Below are 20,144 nucleotides of genomic sequence, written 5' to 3' on the forward strand. Positions count from 1 at the left end.
AGCATTTCAAAACTGCAAGGCACAGGTCTGAATTTGGTCCCTTTCATCCATTATACTCATCTAATGAGCACTTGGTGGAATTTTAAAAGAAAGTGACTGATTCATGGACGAAGGGAAATGTTTTCTGAAGGAGAATAATCAGTAATTCGCCTGTTCCATAAGGATTGAAACTACTGCATTGATTTACAGGTTAATACTACACTTAGACTAACAGAAAATAAGCAGAAGAGACCCCTGATTGAGACTCCAACAATTAAAGGTATAAGTAAGTCTTTCACTTCTTTTCCCTTCCATTCTGAATTGAAGCATGGTTAATGGTCTAAATGGGATCCTCCAGATTCAGGTTTAAAGCGCAATAAAACATTTCCCCAAGTTAATATGCTTCTGATGGATGTTCACGAGCGCTTGCTTCAGATTCCAAGAACTACCCGCATGGTCTCTGCTATGACCAGAAGAATGACCATTCCAGTGGAAGTCACGGCTTCTCTAAAAGATCCATAGCACTAAAATCAGAGCTTTTACTGAAAAATGTTTTTTTTCATCAAATAGTTCATCTAATCTGGGAAAATCTTTATGTATCGAGAACCCTTTTAACATTGCATTTACTTTCACTATTTACGCATGCAACATTGTTACTTATGTGGGAAAACTCAAACTGCTCAACGTGCTCTCATTTATGCATGTATAGGGCGCATATAAATTCACTACTGTATTTTATAACCTGCATGAATACATCTTAGCACTGTTATAAATACAAGTACATAAGCACACATCATAGGCTGGGTAAGTCAGAAAATGTTGCTACTTAGATGGCCACGTAGTACTTTTCTGACTTATCCGGCTAAGTAGGGCCTGCTCCTACGACAGCCAGATAAGTTGAATATACCGGATACGTGCATACAAACTGATATAACCATGTATTACACTTCCAATTTAGATGCATTTACCTCTTGTAAGTCAGCTTTTACAAGGTTTGTCAGGGAATTATCTAATATGCATGGGCAATGAAATAACCAGTTTTATCACTTAGTCTACCAGGTCGCTCTAACTGTCTGCAGGTCATGGAAGACCATCCTGGCTTTTCAGTCTGAAGTCCTCCCATTTCACCCAGAACCCCCTCCAAGTCATTTTTTCACTTTACGATGTTTACGATCACTTCTTCCTTCTACTGAGCAGGAAAGTTAGTAAGGTACCACATTACAAGTGTAAACTGCTTATAAAATAGCAACAAACTCACGTAAACGTTGGCTCCCCCTGGAACGCCCCTGACCCCACCCTTTTTAACATGTATAAATGTACTCATGACTGCTGATTTACGAAGTATATTGCAATTTTAAGTGTGCAAATTGTATTTTGAATACATGAACATTGAAAATTCACCTTTGTGTGTTATAACTTCCCATTTTATACATGTAAAAGTTGGGAAATTTACTCCTAACTACAGTTTCTTGGTTTTCTGTGAATAAATATACAACAAAGTCAGTACTTCGACAGTCATCATGAGACATTCATTAAAGCTCATTCTCACCTGGTTTTTTTGGCTGAGTTGGTAGAAGAAATGATTTGCGTGGATCAGCATTTTATCTCTGAAAGTAACTGTAACAGTGATTCTGATTTTTTCAACTTCTGCATAAGCCCACAATCCTGGAAATACAAAAGAAACCTACTTTAAAAGGTATCAGCAGTTTATAGAATTATTCATTCATATGAAATTATGAGTACTTAAATTAACAAGTAGTTTGAAATACTGTAAAACTCACTCCAAGTTAAGATGATGTTCTTAGTGTGATGCTTCAGGGATCAGTCCTGGGGCCAGTTAGCTTAGTATTTTCATAATATTGTAGAGGGGGTAAGTAGTAAAGGAGAAATACTGCTTACCTAATAATTTCCTTTCTCTAATGAAGGGAGGCCAATCCCCACAAGTGGGGTAGTACTCTTCCAGCAGATGGAGATGAACTAAAGCTTGCCCAGACATTAGCCCATCAGTATTTCTGAAAAAAGGCGAACTGACAAAACCTGAACATACTTGAACCTGATTATTATCAACCAACCACTCATGCATCCAACCGAAAGGGAACACTGAGCTCAACCAAAAGAATCTAACAGTCACTAAACTGAGGGGCTGGTTTAAGCCTCTATCAGTCTTTCAAATGAAAAACAGGAACAACACTCTTGCAATGTCTGCACCAAGGCAAAAATCAATAGCCAAGGGCGAGTCAGGGATTGGCCAGCCTTCATTAAAGGAAAGGAAATTATCAGGTTAGTAATTTCTTCTTCTTCTGCACTCAGGCAGGTCAATCCCCATGTGGGATGTACCAACGCTACTCCTGAACAGGGTGGAAGGCTGCCCGTATCTCCATTCAACACTGCCTGCGTTAACGAGGTGTCCTCCCGAGCACGAACATCTAAGCTTGGCAGATCTCAAGAAGAGACAATAATCGAATGCCTGAGCCCTTGTGGAATGCAGCCTACTCTGCTTCAGCATATGAATCTCTTTGTCCACATCGGCGGCTGTGATGACTTCCTTACCAAACGGGCTATAATTGCCTCCATCGCCAGTTCACCCTGTTTTACTGTCATCATGGAGCACAAACAGGCAAATCAGACTTCATACAGATTTAATAAGTACTACAGCAAATGACGCTTGACGTCCAAGGTGTGCAAAAGACAATATTCAATCTCATCTCTATCCCTGTCCAATGTGGGCAGAGAAACTGATTGATTCAAATGAAACTCTGAAACCACTTTTGGCAAAAAAAGAAGGCCAAAGGTGTATTGCTCCTGGAGTCATACACAGAAAAGGCTCACAGCAAGGAAGAACCTGTAGCTCAGAAACCTGACCTGCAGAACAGATTGCCACTAGAAAATCATATTCAAGGTAAGCAGCTTCAAGGAAAGTTAAGTAGGTGCTGAAAAGTTGGACCTGCTTAGAAATTCAGGACCAGATTAAGGTCCCACAGAGGCACCGGCAGTCACAAGGGAGGATAAAGATGCTTAACTCCCTTCAAGACCTGGGACACATCGGGATGGGAAGATAAAGGTCTACCATTGACTTGTCCCCTATAACAAGTGTGGGCTGCCACTTGAACTTTCGAGTTATTAAGGGCTAAACCTTTATGCAATCCTTCCTGTAAAAATTCCAAAATCAATGGAGTATCCGTTTTGAGAGGCTGAAAACCATGCTCTACACCGAGCCTTGAAAATTCTCCAAACTCTCACGTACGCCAGAGATGTAGAAAATGTCCTGGCCTGAAGTACAGAGGAAATCACTGAAGACGGATAACCACGCTTCAACAACCTAGCCCTTTCAAGGCCAAACCGTAGGACAAAATCGACCCAGATCTTCATGAAGAATGGGTCCCTGGTGCAACAGATCCTTCCGAGGGGGCAGTCTAAGGGGACTGCCCACCAGCAATTTCTGAAGATTGGCATAACATGGTCTCCGGGACCAATCCGGAGCCACCAAAATTATGATGATAGCCTGACTTGCAATCTTCTGAATGATTCTGCCTATTAGAGGCCAGGGTGGTAAGGCTTACAGCAGGCTGCCACATGGCCACATCTGAATGAAGGCATTGATGCCCAGCATCTTTGGCTCCCACCTGCGACTAAAAAACTGTGGAACTTTTGTGTTGTCGGAAGTCACTAGCAAGTCTAGGTACAGGTGTCCCCAGCACCCCTAAGAGCTGATAGGCTTAATCTGCTAACTCAGACGTTGCAGAGATGCCACCAGGGAGTCCAGGCATTGTTGCTGCTGCTATATCTTTAATGCTAGGCCTGGAATAGCCTGCAGACCGGAGAGGTCCATCAGGTTCATGGCCTTGCAATCTGTTATGATTCAATGAATTGGTGAACCCTTGGGCCACAATGACAAGGTTAAAAAGGCTTACCGTGGTTCCTCTTTGGCGGGAGATGAACCTCAGAGCCGGCAGCCAGAGTTACCAGCAGGGCAGTGGTATAGATAATCCGGAGTTGAGGCAGACAGCAAAGAGACAAAGTCCAGTATACAAAGCAGGGTCAGAGGCAGGCAAGGCAGAAATCAGCGCAAGGCAGGAGACACACCAAGCTGGACCTATTGCAAGGCATTGGCAATCCTTCAGAAGCCTCCTTATATAGTCCTGGGTGAGGAAGTGGTTCCTGGGAGCCTGGAACTACTTCCTGTTGCTGCTCCTATAAGTGGGGGGAGGAGCCGCCTGCGTCAGATTGGGGCTAAGGCTGCCCCTGCGGGAGCCATGCTGCTGGCTCCCTGCCTGCCGTAGCCGATGACGAGGACCGCGCAGAGAGTACCGAAGGAGACCCACCACTGCCGGTAGGTGTGGTCGGCCGTGGGGGTCGGCCCCCGCCGATCGCAACACTATCTCTCTGGGAAGGTTAACCTCTTGCTTTCATGTTCAGAGTTACTACTACTGTTTCATGCATGTTTTTCTTGTTTATGGTTATAATTACTGCTCCATACAGAGTACCCCTTTGCTTTCATGTTCAGGGTTGTAACTGCCATTCCATGCAGGTTACACCCATTCAAAAAAATGAAATGAAACAGGAAATTTCATTAAAGTTTACTGAGCAACTCTGCTTTCTTCGTGGACAAGCAGGATAAAGTCCTAAGGTTGCATTTGACAAATTTATCTGATTGCTGTAGATGTATCATTGCAATCTGTAACTATTGCTTGCGGCGGGAAAGCAGAATTGAACAGATTAATTCACTCACTAGCTGAGCAGCACAGCGGCTGAATATGGACCCCCTACATAATAAAGCCACTGCTGCATTAAAGGGTACTGTTATTCAAAAAGGATTTAGAGGGAAGTGATGACTTCAAAGGAATTTGGGGGCAGTGACATGCCCTTAAGGATATAGGGGGCAGTGGTGTGCCTGGAATAATTTTTTGGGGGGGCATAGGGGAAGTAATGCTGTGTGTGAAAGGATTGGTGGGGGGGTTGTGTTAGGCATGTAAGTATTTGAGTAGGGGTGAGAATGGAAGGATTTGAAAGTTATGATATTTAATTGGAAGGATATGGAGCACTGGTTTCCCAAAGCACTATCGGGGTGATGTATGTTACAGTATATACTTCAATAAAGAGAAAGTTTCTAACATGATTTCTATATTGTTGAAAATTATTATTTTTAGTTTTAAATCTAAACATAAGTTTTGAGTTGTGAAATCAAAACACAAAATCTTTGTGGAAGGAAAACCAAATCCCCCAGTTTTGTGTTGTAATTCTGGCTTAATTGTATTGGTCATGGATAATAGTTCATTCGTAGCTCTTACCTGTACTAACCAGCGTGCTATTGTTGTAAAGAGTTCCAAGATGTGGGCCAGAGAGAGACAGGAAGGTATGCAACTTGTTGAGGAAACATCGAAAGCGAGGCCGAGTCAACACTGATCTAATGATGATGTTACCCAGGGAATGACCAATAAAGCTAAAATAAAAGCAGAAAATTAATTTTTACAAAAAACCCGTATTAGAAAAATCAAGTAAGTTAGGTCTTTTTAAAATTCTTTTCTTTTTTGCAGAATTGCCTACTCTGATCTCTTGGCATGTAGTCCAGTCAAGACCTGCATCTGTCTCCTTTATTGCATTAATAGTGGAATGGAAGGGAGAAGATGTGTGATCGGAAACTATGGGTTTCTCCACTTTAGTAAGGTGGCAAAGCCAGACAACAACCATTAAAAGCAATTTAACATTCTAGGCCAATTGGGCTGTTAACAGTTTGAAACTTGACTACTGCTGGTGTTAAAATATCAGAATAAAATAACCAGGAAGGAGGGATTACAGAAGGATTGAAAATATGGGCATGGGTGAAACCTATTAGGGATGTGCTTTTACTTGAAACAAAATGGTGGGGGTGATAGTCAATAAGTGGCCAGTGGACAAGTTATCCAGTCAAAGTTAGCCAAATAACTTGTCATGGATATTCAGTGTGATACATGTCTCAAATGCAAGGCCATATGGACTAGGCCTTTAAACGGAAAGTTCATTATATGTTCCCAAGGAAGACAGCAAGAACAAAACAGGTAACTCCTTTCTGTGGAGCTTCACAATTGACTCCTGTTGCCTTCTCCAGAGAGCATACTATTAGCTAGGTCGTGGGTAAAAGGGCATGTTTGTGAGATGGGCATTATCTAACTAATGATCACCTCCATACTCTGTCTGGTAGAACAGATGTAGAAATGCTTGGCTAGAGATGCTATAGCTATGTCTTCACTCAGCAGGTGACCAATAGGATGCATAGCAATGTGAATGTCATAGTGCAGCTGTAACAAACTACTGGCCTCTTCCATTGTGAAGATATATCACCTCTGACCAAACAATTGGCTTTTCCCTAGTCTAGCACCAAATGCTCTCATGACACAGGTCTTTATTCAGAGACCTACTTGAAAAGTACATAAAGCCCTAGGTCTTGTGCATCTCTAGGCAGCCTAAATGTTCAGCTGCAGATGCCAGAGAGTACATAGTGTACATGTAAATCTTCTGTGGTGTTAAGGTGAAGTTACACTAATCACTCTACAAGACATTACGTTGGGTACCTTGAGTCCTCATTCCACTTAAAAGGGCAATCAAGAACCAAACCCTTGTTAGGTATCACAGTAAACAAACCCTTCTTAGGTCTCACAGTAACAAAATATATCATCTACTTGCAGCCTGCTCTAACACTGTGTCAGCTTTAGCTAACTTAGCTAATAGGTATGTACAGAGCCGCAACCCAGCTCAGTACAGGGGTGGCACTCAATCTGTTGAGGTCTGCCTAAACAACAGCAGGCCTCATTGCTGTCTGCTCTTCAGCTATGGGGATTCTCTTTCTTACACAACTCCCTGACTCCTCCTCAGTTGTCACACAGCAGATGACATGGTGTTAGAGCAGGCTACACGTAGACAAAGGTATATAATCATAAGGCTGTATAGTGGGCAAGTGATGTGGCTCCAGTTAGTAGTATAATCCGTCCCCTATAATCAGCTGGAGAAAAGTGCCACCTATTCTATACATCCATAACTTATGCTGCTCCATAGAGTGTAGGCCTAATCTGCCAATGTGTACATAGGCAGAGTAAGCCTCACGTGAGAGGGCCTTTTGTGGCAGGTTCTATGTCTAGTTACCAGGATAGGTTCTACAGATCAGTGCTTAAGTAGTCCTCTGTCTCAAAAAGAAGAACCTCTAATAGGGGTGCTGGCAGGCTTCCGGCCACCTCCCGCCCCACCTTCCCCCATATCATCAACACGCTGGCACAGAGCCCTCCCCATCCCATTTATCAGTAGAATGAGATAATAGTTGCCATGAGGGCACTGCTCTTCCAAACAGGCACACCCCCAAATACCAGTAGAAATAAACCAACTTCAGGTACTGGGTGGGAGAGCCTCAGGTATTGAGGGGGGAGGAGATGTACACTACAGAAAGATATGCACTCATCTGGCAAATTGCCACAGATGCTGCCAATTTTCACGCCCCCCCCTCCCCCCCCTTGACTCAATGAATAAATAATTTCAGGCCAAGGTGGAATATTAGGTAACAAAGCATGAGGGCATTTTCTCCCCATCCTACACATTCACATATCTGAGGCATTCATTGTTGAGTAGAAGCATAGGCTTGCTTGTGTGAAAAGCCAATGTGTGCCAATGTGTGCTAAGTGTGTGCACACATTGTTGGGAAAGGAAAGGAACAACTAGCCCTATATTACCCCCAAACAAAGATATATACAGAGGCTAACATAGCACGTCACTCACCCAGATGCACACAGACCCATATATATGTTCTGACATTGTTTTGTTCTGTCTACCTCCAGCACTTACTTTAACTAACTATGTTCAATAGGGATGATTTTGGACTGTTCATCATCAACCATCAATGATGTTTGTTTCCAAGCTTGTCCCTATTTGCTAATGAGGTTGTCTGAGTCATTACTCCTCACAGAACATTATCTATATCTGGCAGAATGATAGTTATCTGTCAGAAGCATATATGATAACTAAAATGTCTGAGTTACAGACAGGGAACCCTCCAGCCATCAGATCGGCCTAAATGTTTGCCTTTCTAGATAACACTGAAAGTGAAAAAGTCATAATGCCAACCAGTTGGCCTATACATTTAGCACAGTGCTAGGCTTTTGGTAGAGGCTGGTTGTCAGCTCATGAGCTGACAACACCTTTTCTAGCCATACTGCTATGCATGGAGCTGATGAGTGACAGTCTATCAACACACCTGCTTCGGTCTGGGTATCCACAACATCCAAAATGCTCAAAACCCCATAGGATATGCATCCTATGGGACAGCTGCTCTGCTGTATTGGCCACAAGTCATGCCAGCCATGAGGACAAGCAAGGGCTTCAAACCAGAAAATACCTGAAAGGTAACTACTCTGCTGGGATACTGACCATTCTGCAAGCTTCTCTCCCTGGGAGTCAACTTATGTGCTTTAAGGGTGGCCTCAAAAAGCTTTCATCCTCTACTAGCAAATGAATATCCTCTGATTCTAAAAATCCAGATCATGATTCATTTACATCATTTGTTCGTACTAAAGATATCCTGCAGACATTGTTCAGCTGGAAACATGAGAGAGCACTGTACTGATTTCACTATTCCACTATCCAAGGCCCCAGCTGCTGATGCCATCCTCCACTGACATAGAAACATGATGGTATAAAAAGCCTATATGGCTTATGCAGTCTGCCCATCCACAATTATTCAGCTCAACAAACCCTACCACTCACTCAGAGATTCTCTGTGCTTTTCTCATGCTTTCTTGAATTCAGACACTGTCCTTGCCTCTACCACCTATACTGGGAAGTTGTTCGATGCACACATCACCCTGTAAATAAATATTTCCTAAAATTACTCCAGGTTACCCACTTTCATCCTCATCCAATGACCACTCATTCAGAAGCATAACTTAGTAAATAAGTTTTAATTAGCCTAAGCTAATGAAAACTGTATACATTTACCCAGGTTAGGCACATTTACCCAGCTGAGCCACCAGGCTAGATCTATGAATATATATTTTATAAGCAAATTCTATGATGAGTATCTGAAGTGTTAGTTTTTTAAATGACTGAATATCACATTGCATCCTACACCTGAAAATGTGACCCATTCAGTCTTGCAGGGTCATGCACAATATTATCTTTGCATAATTCAGTTATGCTAAAAAAATATATCATGCAGACTTTTCTGAATTACTTATTTAGTTGCCTTTTTCACTACTCACACGATCAGGCCAATGCAATAAAATGCGCCCAGCCTAGCACACAGCTTAATGAGCAGTTGGACGTGCGTTTTGGACGAACATCCTTAACTCTCGATTAATAATGGGATCAGTGCGTCCAAACAAAGGCATGGCTAATAGCGCTCATCACATGTAAATGCCATGTAGATGAGGCTATTAGCTATTACCCCACAATGCAAAAAATCCCCCCTAACATGTCCATGGCATAAGGTGCCCAGGAGACATTGCTGTGAGTGGGTTAGGGAAACGGACGCTCAATTTTCCCGCAGCAGCTATTTTACCAGCACAACACGATGTACAATATTCATAGACAGGAGCGTGTATATTATTGGTGTATATTATGCAGCCTGACATTTTTTTTTTTACGCCAAGATTTTTTTGTTTGCATGGTGCTGCTTTCTGTGGTTCTTCCTACTTAGTATAGCGTCAATACTAAGTAGGAGGAACCACAGAAAAGCAGGGTTTTTTTTGTTTTACGTTGAGCCCTTGATGTGCGGGAAGACTACAACTACTCCAGCCAGATGTAAAGTTTTACGGGTTAAAACATGCGCCTTGCCAAATACACCCCGTGGGAAAATTGAGCGTCCGTTTTCCTAACCCACTCACAGCAATGTCTCCTGGGCACCTTATGCCATGGACATGTTAGGGACGCACAATTTATCCCTAGCTTGTTCTTTTTAGAACAGCAGCTCATTTATTTTTTGCATCGGGTGCCCAGGAGAGGCAATTGTGTGCATGCTAAAAAAACGGGTGCCCAGTTTGGATGCACGTTTTTAGTATGCCCATTTGGCATTGGCCTGTATATATCTAAAAGCACTCTGAGCGAGGAACAGCATCAAAATCTTAAAGTAACAGAATATAAATACAATTAGAACAAACAAAAAACACCACTAAACTAGATAAATAGATCATCACAGGCATCAATTAATGAAAAGCCTGCGAGAAAACATAGGTCTTAAAGAGTTTCCTAAAAGCCAGAGAGTCAGTGGAAACTCTGCTTCATGGAACTTTTCAAACTTTGTGAATACGCTAAGGGGTGCGCGCGGGAGTAGATTTGTCATGCAATCTGGCGCGAACAAATCTACTGCCGCGCGCATATTCTAAAATACAGGGTCGGCGCACGCAAGGCTGCGCAAAATCGGCAGCCTGTGCACGCCGAGCCGTGCAGCCATCCTCCGTACCCTCCGAGGCCACTCCAATTTCGAGCGGCCTCGGAGGGAACTTTCCTTCCGGCCCCCCCCACCTTCCCCTATCTAACCCACCCCCCAGCCCTAAATAATTCCCCCCCCCTACCTTTATTTTACAAGTTACGCCTGCCTGAGGCAGGCGTAACATGCGTGCATCGGCCGGCTGCCAGCACGCCATGTTCCGGTCCAGGGACTGGTCCAGAGGCCGCGGCCACGCCTCGGAACGCCCTTGGGCTGGAACCACGCCTGCGTCCCCACCCTGGGAACGCCCCCAATGACGACCTGGCCGTGACACGGGCCCCGACACGCCCCCCCAGGAAAGCCCCAGGACTTACACGCGTCCCGGGGCTTGTGCGCCCCGCCAAGCCTATGCAAGATAGGCTCAGCGCACGCAGGGGGTGGAAGGGGCAGTTTTTTTGGGGTTATGCGCGTATCTTACACGCGTAACCCTTTGAAAATCAGCCCCTAAGAGTTTTTCAAATCACTCTTAGAATTGCTGTTGTATTTGGATCCAAGTCAAACTGACTTCTAGCATATATTTCCTGCACACAGAGCTTTATAGAACACATTTTTATTTTGACAAAAATAAATGAAAAGAATTAATAAAAATATGATTTGACTAATTCATATTTTTTCAGACTGCATGATGGTAAAGCTCCAGGAGCCAATGTTTATAAATTAGACCATGACTACATAAAGTTTTCTTTTGTGCTCTTTACATCTTTGCCCTGTCTGTAACTTTGTCTTACCTTTTACCAGTTTTTGTATGTTTCCAGTTCCATTACAATAGTTTTCTCAACCACCATCACAAGTTTTTATATAAAAAAACTAAGTTATTATAATATTTAATATATGTACTGATTAATAAAGGAAAATAAACATGTGACTTCTTTTCCTTATTACCTTATTCTGGATATTGAGAGGCTATATAAATGAATATGCTGAATAATCTCATCAATCAGTTTGTCGGTCATAGCTTCAAAATCTGCAAAGGTATCACTCTGGCAAAGAGAAACATTAGTGGTGCACAGTTAATGAGATAATAGTGTTGTGAGTATGCTCAATAAATATCAGATATCATCTTTATTATAATAAAATACCTTACATAGGGGGTCATTTATCAAACTGCGATAAGGCGTTTTCGCATGTGTTAAGGGCTTATCGCATGTGAAAAGCCCCGTTAACGCATGCGATAGCACCATATCGTTTGGTGCGATGCAAATTCAGAAAATAGGAGGAGTGTGTGCTGGGTTAGCCTGTCTGCAAAGAGCTATTGCACAGCCATAACACTGATTTTAACATCTCTTTGAATTGCGTTAGGCTGTGCAATAGCTGCTGTGACCATGCGGCAATGTCTCCCATAAGGTCTATTTGAAGTGAATTGAAGGGGGGAGAGAGAGAGAGAGAGAGAGAGACTGGGCATAGTGTCATTCCCATAGGTGGGTATTTCTATCCCTATGGTAGGCCCACCTAGTAACTCGAGGTGGGGTTTAGGTAAGAGTGTAGGGGGTTAGGGGCCACTTTGACATTCTACGTGACACCTTCGAACAGAACAGTGGTCTTGTGAAGATTTGATGACTTTTTGAGTGAGGAAACTCACTCCAAGATGAGATTTGGGCAATGTTCTCTCCACCTAGCTTGATGGACTCTCTACCTGGGTAACATCAAGCTAGGTGGAGAGAACATTGCCCAAATCTCATCTTGGAGTGAGTTTCCTCACTCCAAAGGTCATCAAATCTTCACAAGAGACCACTGTTTTGTTCATATGTGTCACGTAGAATGTCAAAGTGGCCCCTAACCCCCTACACTCTTACCTAAATCCCACCTCGAGTTACTAGGTGGGCCTACCGTAGGGATACAAATACCTGTCTATGGGAATGACATTACGGCCAGGTGCTCGCACGTTCTCTCTCTCTCAAAAATGGTCCACCCAGTGGTCATATGCAGGTAATACAACAGATCTGACACCTATCACAAATTCTGATAATGTTATCACAATTTGCACTAACTTAGCTTTTCACATAGGTAATTAACGCAAATTGCAATAAACTACATTTTTTCATAAACCACGCCCCTTTTGCTATCGCATGCGATACTTACCGCATTTTGATAACTCCAGGCCATAGACTTTTTAATTTATTTTTATGGATGTAAGCTAGTTACTGAAATTGATTGATAGTTATAGCACTTGAGAACACCCTCCCCAATCTATATTTACATTAAAGAACTAGAACATAATTAGGCCAATATTCAAGTCCACTTAGATGGATAAGGCACAAATTATCCAGGTAAATGCCTGTTCAATATTCTTGATACTTATCTGGCTAACTAAAATTTAGCTGAACAAATTAATGGTTATATCGGGGGTGTTTCAGGGTGATATTAGAAGTTAGCTGAATATGTTTTTCAGAACAGGTCTAATGTTATCCAGCCTCCTGTGGCCAAATAACTTTAGACTTAATTGGCTATATTAAAAAAGAATATAGCTGGTTAAATGACCATATTTTACAAAAAAAAAAAAAAAAAAAAATAGAAAGTGTCCCTCTGCAAGCCTAGCAGCCTGAAGCAGAAAAACCCAAGTAACACGTGGAAGAAGCAACAGCAACAGCTTCTAGGTCTGTGGCAGACCTTGCCTGGCAAAGTACTGGACAGATCTGACCACACAGGAGAGACATCAAGTGTCAGGGGACGAAAGGCAATACCTGAATGGAATCACTGGCCCAAAACCCCTAGGACTGAAGGTGAGCCATGCTCCATCCTGTCCACAGGATAGTTCAGGTGACCAGGGAGGCACTTTGGTCGACCCAGTGAAGTATGAAAAGCTAAAGGCAGTATTGGCCAGAATTGGTGCACTGATCTCTGCAGGTGTACACTAATGGGCCAATGCTATACCGTGCGCTGGCTACGGTGCGCGGTGGATGCATGTCCATATCCTCCGATGCAAAACAGGGTTAGCGTGCCCCATCACGCGTGTAGGTAACAGCGCTCATCACATGCAAATGAATGTTGATGAGGCTACTATCGATGTCCCCTCCATACAAAAAAAAAAATTAATGCCAGCTCTGGAGCTGGCGTAAAGTCTTGAGGAGCCCAAAAGTGTACAGAAAAACAGAAAATACTGCTTTTCTGTACTTCCTCCAACTTAATATTGTGGCGATATTAAGTTGGATGAAATAAAAAGCTAGAACCATTCCACAAAAAAATAATAGTTAAAAAAATAAAGTATGCCGGTGGTCAGGTTAGTAAAACGGGCACCCGCTGCTGAGAGGAGGTGTTAGTGGAGCACAATTTCCCCTAATGTATCCTTTTTACCACGGCAGACCAGTTGCATGTAGCATTAAGTGGCCCTGTGAGTTGGATCAGCTCATGTTAAGGAAGTGGGCATTCAGTCATGAGCACTCCTTTAAAGCTTGCCATTATTGCATCGGCCTGTAACATATACCATGAATGCCCAGGCTTTTCTTCCCCCCACCCCAACATTCTGAAAATAAGTTGGAAGGAGAAAAGAACACAAGGAAGTAGACTCCAGGGCTGCAGAGATAAGAAAATGCCCCTAGACCAGGGGTGGGCAAGTCCGGTCCTCGAGGGCTGCAAACCAGTCGGGTTTTCAGGATACCCCTAATGAATATGCATGAAATAGATTTGTATATAACTGAGGCAGTGTGTATGCAGGTCTCTCTCATGCATATTCATTAAGGATATCCTGAAAACCCGACTGGTTTGCAGCCCTCGAGGACCGGAATTGCCCACCCCTGCCCTAGACTGTTTTTATCAATCCCAACCAAATAACTTGTCATGGGTCTTCCCCACATCTGAAATCATTAGGTGTCAGAAAGGGAACAGCTTTTGTCTCTGATTCATATGCAGCAGGGCATAATGTCAACATCGGTAGCTCACAAATGGGCCGATACAGTACAGTGCGCTCCGGCCGAGCGCACAGTTAACCTTCGATTGGACGCACGTTTTCGACGCGCTAATGTTACCACTTATCCAGTAAGGGGCCGAAAACGCAGGTCCAACCCCCCCCCCCCCCCCCTCGAACCTAATAGGGCCAGCAACATGCAAATGCATGTTGCTGGCCCTATTAGGTATTCCTGCGCGATTCAGAAAGGAAAATGTGCAGCCAAGCCACATATTTTACTTTCAGACACTTGGAAAGTGCACCCTCCGACTTAATATCATGGCGATATTAATTTGGAGGTCCCGAAAGTTACCGAAAGTAAAAAAAATAAATAAATTTGAAGTCGGCCCACGGCTCGAAAACCGGACGCTCAATTTTGCCGGCGTCCGGTTTCCGAGCCCGTGGCTGTCAGCGGGCTCGAGAACAGACGCCAGCAAAATTGAGAGTCGGCTGTCAAACCTGCTGACAGCTGCCATTCCGGTCCAAAAGGAGGCGCTAGGGACGCGCTAGTGTCCCTAGCGCCTCCTTTTACCTTTTTTTTACCGCTGGGCCTAATTTGCATACCGAATCGTGCGCACAGGAGAGTGGCCTGGGTGTTCGCCCGCACTCCCGCGGCTTTACTTTATTGGCCTGTGAGAGTGGGAAGGCAATCAGCTAGCTCTGGCCTTGGTTCCTCTCCCAGAGATATCAAAGTGAGTCGAAAGCAGATATTGGAATTTCTTAGTGAAAAACTCCCTAAAGGATCAAGTGTCTTCTTCCTGAATAATTTTAATTCTGAGGGATGTAGCTCATCTCCCAGATTTGGCTCACATCCCAGACAGTAGGGTATACTAGATTCTATGTTCATCACTAATCAGGAATGTTGTGTTCTTTTCAAAGGTAAACAACAAGTTCTCTACTGTAAGATTAAAGGCCAAAGTATCAGTACAAATTCAGCTCCCTCTCAGTGATATAACTATGTAGGTACTCAGACATTATAAGGCGTCAAATAAAAGGTAGATTTAGGTGGCTTTGATTTTGGATTCTCAGACATTATAAGCTCTTTATCTATGTATCTGTGTTTCTTAAATTCTTAGACACTATAAGCAATGTTTATTAAATATTTGAAAAACTATTATAAGGTCATCTTATGTAAACAAATGATAGATATAAAATGCTATTATAGGGATGTGCACTGATATTCTTTTCGTGTCATTTTCGTTTCGGGTTGTTATCTTTCAAATTTAGTTTTTATAATGGTTTAGGAGGTATTTATTTTGTGTTTCCCTCATTTCAGAGTTATTGCACACTAACCAATTTTCCTACTTTCGAGCATAGTGTACTGTGATGCAGTACGACCTGGCCAGGGGCAGAAACAGCCTGGACATAGAAAAGCAGAAGCTGGCAGTACCAAACCTACCCACCGGAGGGCGCTGAGGAAAGTAGCAAAGGTTACACTTCCCAGGTTCCCTGAACCGACACCTGACCCCTGGCTGGAGAGGGAGCAGGAACAGGTGGAGGAAATAGGGACTGATCCCTATGACTCAGCAGAGTCTATGGAAGCTGAGGAAGAGGGCGTGCCACCGTGGTGGAGCTGGCCACAAAAGCCCGGTTCCTCAGAGTCTGAGGAGGAGGAGATGGAGGTAAGCTGGGGAGAGGAAAGCTCCAGCTGTTCCTCTATGGAGGTGTAATAACCAGGAGGTTAGGGGATGGTAAATCCGGGGTTTATAAAAGGATGTTTGAGAAAGGTTGGAAAGGAATTGTGGTTTAAATGCTGTTTAATTCTGAGCTTGCTAAGGAGAACCTAAGCAGTTAGGCTTGGGGGCTTGTAAGGACAACCAGGCCTTATTGCAAGGCTGTAGCCGGTGAGGCTACAGAACTACATTAAAACCCTTTTTGTAGTGTAAGGACTCCTGTTCGAAGAAACACTTCTCCAATTTAGCGAATAAACGGTTGTCTCTTAGATGCTGAAGAACCTGGCGAACTTCAGCACGATGGGTAGTCAGGTCCTTGGAATAAATTAGGTCTTCATCAAGGTAGACTATCACACAATTGTGAAGCATGTCCCTGAAGACTTCATTCATTAGGTTTTGGAAGACCGCCGGTGTGTTACACAAGCCAAAAGGCATTACCAGGTACTCGTAATGGCCATCACGTGTATTAAAGGCGGTCTTCCATTTGTCTCCAGGCTTGATTAGAACCAGATTGTAGGCCCCACAAAGGTCCAACTTCGTGAAGATCTTGGCTCCCTGGAGACGGTCCAAGAGCTCTGGAATGAGTGGGAGTGGGTAGCGGTCCCAGCGAGTAATGGCGTTGAGACCCCAATAAGCAATGCAGGGTCTTAATGAGCCATCCTTCTTGGCCACAAAAAAGAATCCAGCGCCCACTGGGAACATGGAAGGGCAGATGAAGCTTCTAGCAAGGTTCTCTTTGATATATTGAGACATCACTTGGGTCTTGGGTAGCGACAACGGATACACCTGACCACAGGGTGGAATTGTGTCAGGTAGGAGGTCAATTGCACAATCGAAGATGCGATGCTCCGGCAGGGTCTCCGCCTTTTCTTTAGCAAATACATTGGAGTAGTCAGCATATTGTGGTTTTAAAGGTAGTGTGGTGGTGGCAAACAGGAGCTGAGGTTGAGGCAAACTCCGTAGGCAGGTGGAGAAACAATCAGAACCCCATGCAGCAATCTGCAGAGTTTCCCATTTGATGGTAGGAGAGTGCTTACACAACCACGGGAGTCCCAACACCACCAGATGAATGGCCTTTTCAAGGATGAGGAAGGAGATCTCCTCTTCATGGAGTACTCTATGGAGAGTCACAGGAGCCGTGCAGGAGGAGATTTATCCAATTAGAGGATCCCTCTGGATGGAAGAGACCAGTAGCAGTAGTGTGCGATGGACCACAGGAAGCTATCGTTGCTCAACTAGTTCAGCCAAAATGAAATTTCCTCCGGCCCCGGAGTCAATAAAGGCCAGAGTCGTGAAAGATCCCCCAGAGAATTGGAGGGTCACTGGTACTGTGCATTGGGGAGTGGGATAGATGCAGCCTAGGATCTGCTCCCCTATGATACCTAGGCCTGAGAGTCTCCTGGACGTTCTGGGCATTGGGCTAATAGGTGGCCTTTATTGCTGCAATACAAACAGAGTCCAAGAGACCTGCGCCTTTGCTTCTCTTCGGTGGTTAAATGGCTTCGACCTATCTGCATAGGTTCCTCGCTGCAAACCGGCGGGGTCTAATTGTGGCTGGAGAGGCCAGATGATGAGAGAACGATGGAGCCAAGGAAACCACTCGATGTCCTGGCTTCAGCTCCCTCAGGCATTGCTGAAGGCGCCTATCAATTCGGCCTACCAGGTCAATGAGTGCCTCCAGTTCCTCAGGTAACTCCCGGGCGGGCAGCTCATCCTTTATTCTGGAAGCCAGCCCTTCAAGAAAGATACTCCACAGGCTGTTATTTCGCCAGCCCAATTCGGACGCTAGGGTGTGGAATTCCATGGTGTACTCGGCCAGAGTACGGGAGTCCTGGCAGAGATGGAGCAGCTCCGAAGCAGCAGTGGACTGAGTAGCTCATCAAATACTTGCTGAAATGTTTGGACGAACCGGGGCAGGTCTCCAAGGATGGCATCCCCGCGTTCCCAGAACAGGGAGGCCCAGGCCAGGGCTTTGCCATCCAGCAGGGAGAGGATGAACGTGGTCTTAACCTGATCATTGGGGAACTGAGTAGGTTGGAGGGAAAACCTCATGAAGCAATGGTTTAAAACCCCCGGCATTGCTTTGGATCCCCGGCGTACCGGGGTGGAGCAGGCAGATGCAGGAGCAGAGAAGGTGGCGAAGAGATCACCGGCGGAGGAGCAGAGGCCCCAAACATAGCAGAGGGGTCCAGGCGGTTGGCCAGGCGCTTGACTGTAGCTGCCAGGACATCCAAACACTGCTGTTGCTGCTGCAGGCATTGGGCCATACCGGGGATGGCCTGTAGGCCAGACAAATCCACCGGGTCCATTGCCTTAACAAACTGTCATGACTGTGGACCCTTGAGCTGGGACGAGGGTTAGCACCACAGAGGGATGACCCTCGTTGTCGGTTGGTGGTACAGGTGAGGTCAACCCGACTGGAGCTTCCCCTATACCAGCCCTCATTTCCCGCAGGTTGATCCCTTGGGTGCCGGGACCAGCAGGCCTTAGGTGCGGGTTGCCTCGACGAGACGGAAGTGACGGTGGGTGAAGGCGAGGTCAGGGCTGGCAGAAGTGCAGAACGAGAGTACAATCCAAAGATCCGGGGCAGGCAGCAAACAGACGAAGACGAGAGAACCAGGCCAGGGGTTGAGACAGGCAGCAGACAAGCGGGAACAAGGGACGAGCCAAAGTTGGAACCAGGAGATCAAGCCGAGAAGGAAGCCCAGGAACTGGAGGTCGAGGAGAGAATCGGAGTCAGGAACACTGGTCGGGCAGAAAAGCAGGAACTGGAATGCCGGGACTGGACCGGGAGCGAAGGACTGGAGCAGGGCAGGATCAGGACCAGGATCAGAATCAGGAACAGGATCAGGAACTGCAGGCAGGAACCAGAAGACATCAGGATGCAGCAACTAACACTCCGAGGTGATGACCTGTGGCTAAGGCAAAGATCTGGAGACTGAGGCAAGGTTTAAATACCCCTCAGTCTTGACGTCATCCATCGGGGCCGGGACGAAGTTTCCCGCCATGGTCCCTTTTAAGAGGCGGAGCCTCACATGTGCGCCTAGGGAGAGCTCCGCAGGAAGCAGGACGGTGGCGTTTAGAGCCGCGTGGGAGGCTGTGGTTGGCCGGCCCCGGAGCAGGACATGTTGCACCGGCTGGGGTAGGGGGGACCGGCCGTGGTCTGCCGCGGCCGGGAACCACAACAATAATAAAGTTGGTAAAATATTGTTGAAAACATATACTGAATTTTTATGGTACTGTTTGCATGCTGAATTAGGAGTCTACAATTATTGGAAGTAAAGGTGATAATTTGCATACCTATTTTGCAACTTCAATAATAGAACTGGCCCCAAGACAGATCCCTGAGGCATTCTGTTAATCACTTTTCTTTTCTCAGAATGAATTCTAGAGGGCAATGGAATTTATTCTGATGAAGGAAAATTGATTAATGGAATGCCTCAGGTATCTTTCTTGGGACTGGTTTTGTTCAATATTGTTTCTGAGTGATACTGTGGAGGGGCAGGAAGGAAAAATTTGCCTTTTTGCAGATGATAAATCTAGAACAGTGAGGTCACTCCAAGGAAGTAAATAGAATGAGAAATGATATAAATAAGCTTGAGGAATGGCTGAGTGCCTGGTTCAATACAAAAATTACAGTCTCGTGCATTTGGGGTGCAGAAATCCAATGGCGTGGTACACGATGAGCACAGATCAGGAGACAAACCTTATAGTGATCATGTCTGATGATCTCAAAATAGCAAAAATGTGTTAAGATAGTGGCCAGAGCCAGAAGGATGGTGGGGTGCATAGGGAGAGACATAAAAAGAAGCAAAACGTAGATGGTAATACCTCTGTACAAGTCATTGGTGAGACTTTACGTACAATATTATGTCTAATTCTGGATGCTTCACCTTCAAAATGATAGACAAGCTCGAGACAGATCAGAGAATGGCTAACCAAAAGCCAAATAAAATGAGACTGAAAAATTTAAATAAATAAATATACCCTAGAGGCAGGAGTGGGCAATTATGGTCCTCAAGGGCCACAAACCAGTCGGGTTTTCAGGATATCCCTAATGAACATGCATGAAATATATTTGCATACAACTGAGGCAGAATGCATATAAATCTCTCTCATGCATATTCGTTAGGGATTTCCTGAAAACCCAATTGGTTTGCAGCTCTTG

General features: G+C 44.7%; 1 protein-coding gene across 1 annotated transcript in view; it reads right to left on the bottom strand.

The window, feature by feature from the left end:
* FAM135B (family with sequence similarity 135 member B) overlaps positions 1-20,144 on the bottom strand; it is a 397,453-nt gene that overhangs the window by 22,385 nt on the left and 354,924 nt on the right. The window contains exons 18-20 of the mRNA XM_029592069.1: positions 11,306-11,403; positions 5,268-5,419; positions 1,529-1,644 (exon numbers count right to left, since the gene is read on the bottom strand). Coding sequence (XP_029447929.1) covers positions 1,529-1,644; positions 5,268-5,419; positions 11,306-11,403 — 366 coding nt within the window. The remainder of the gene's footprint in view (positions 1-1,528; positions 1,645-5,267; positions 5,420-11,305; positions 11,404-20,144) is intronic.

This window comes from Rhinatrema bivittatum, chromosome 2 (assembly GCF_901001135.1).
Source record: "Rhinatrema bivittatum chromosome 2, aRhiBiv1.1, whole genome shotgun sequence".
Taxonomy (NCBI): Eukaryota; Metazoa; Chordata; class Amphibia; order Gymnophiona; family Rhinatrematidae; genus Rhinatrema; species Rhinatrema bivittatum.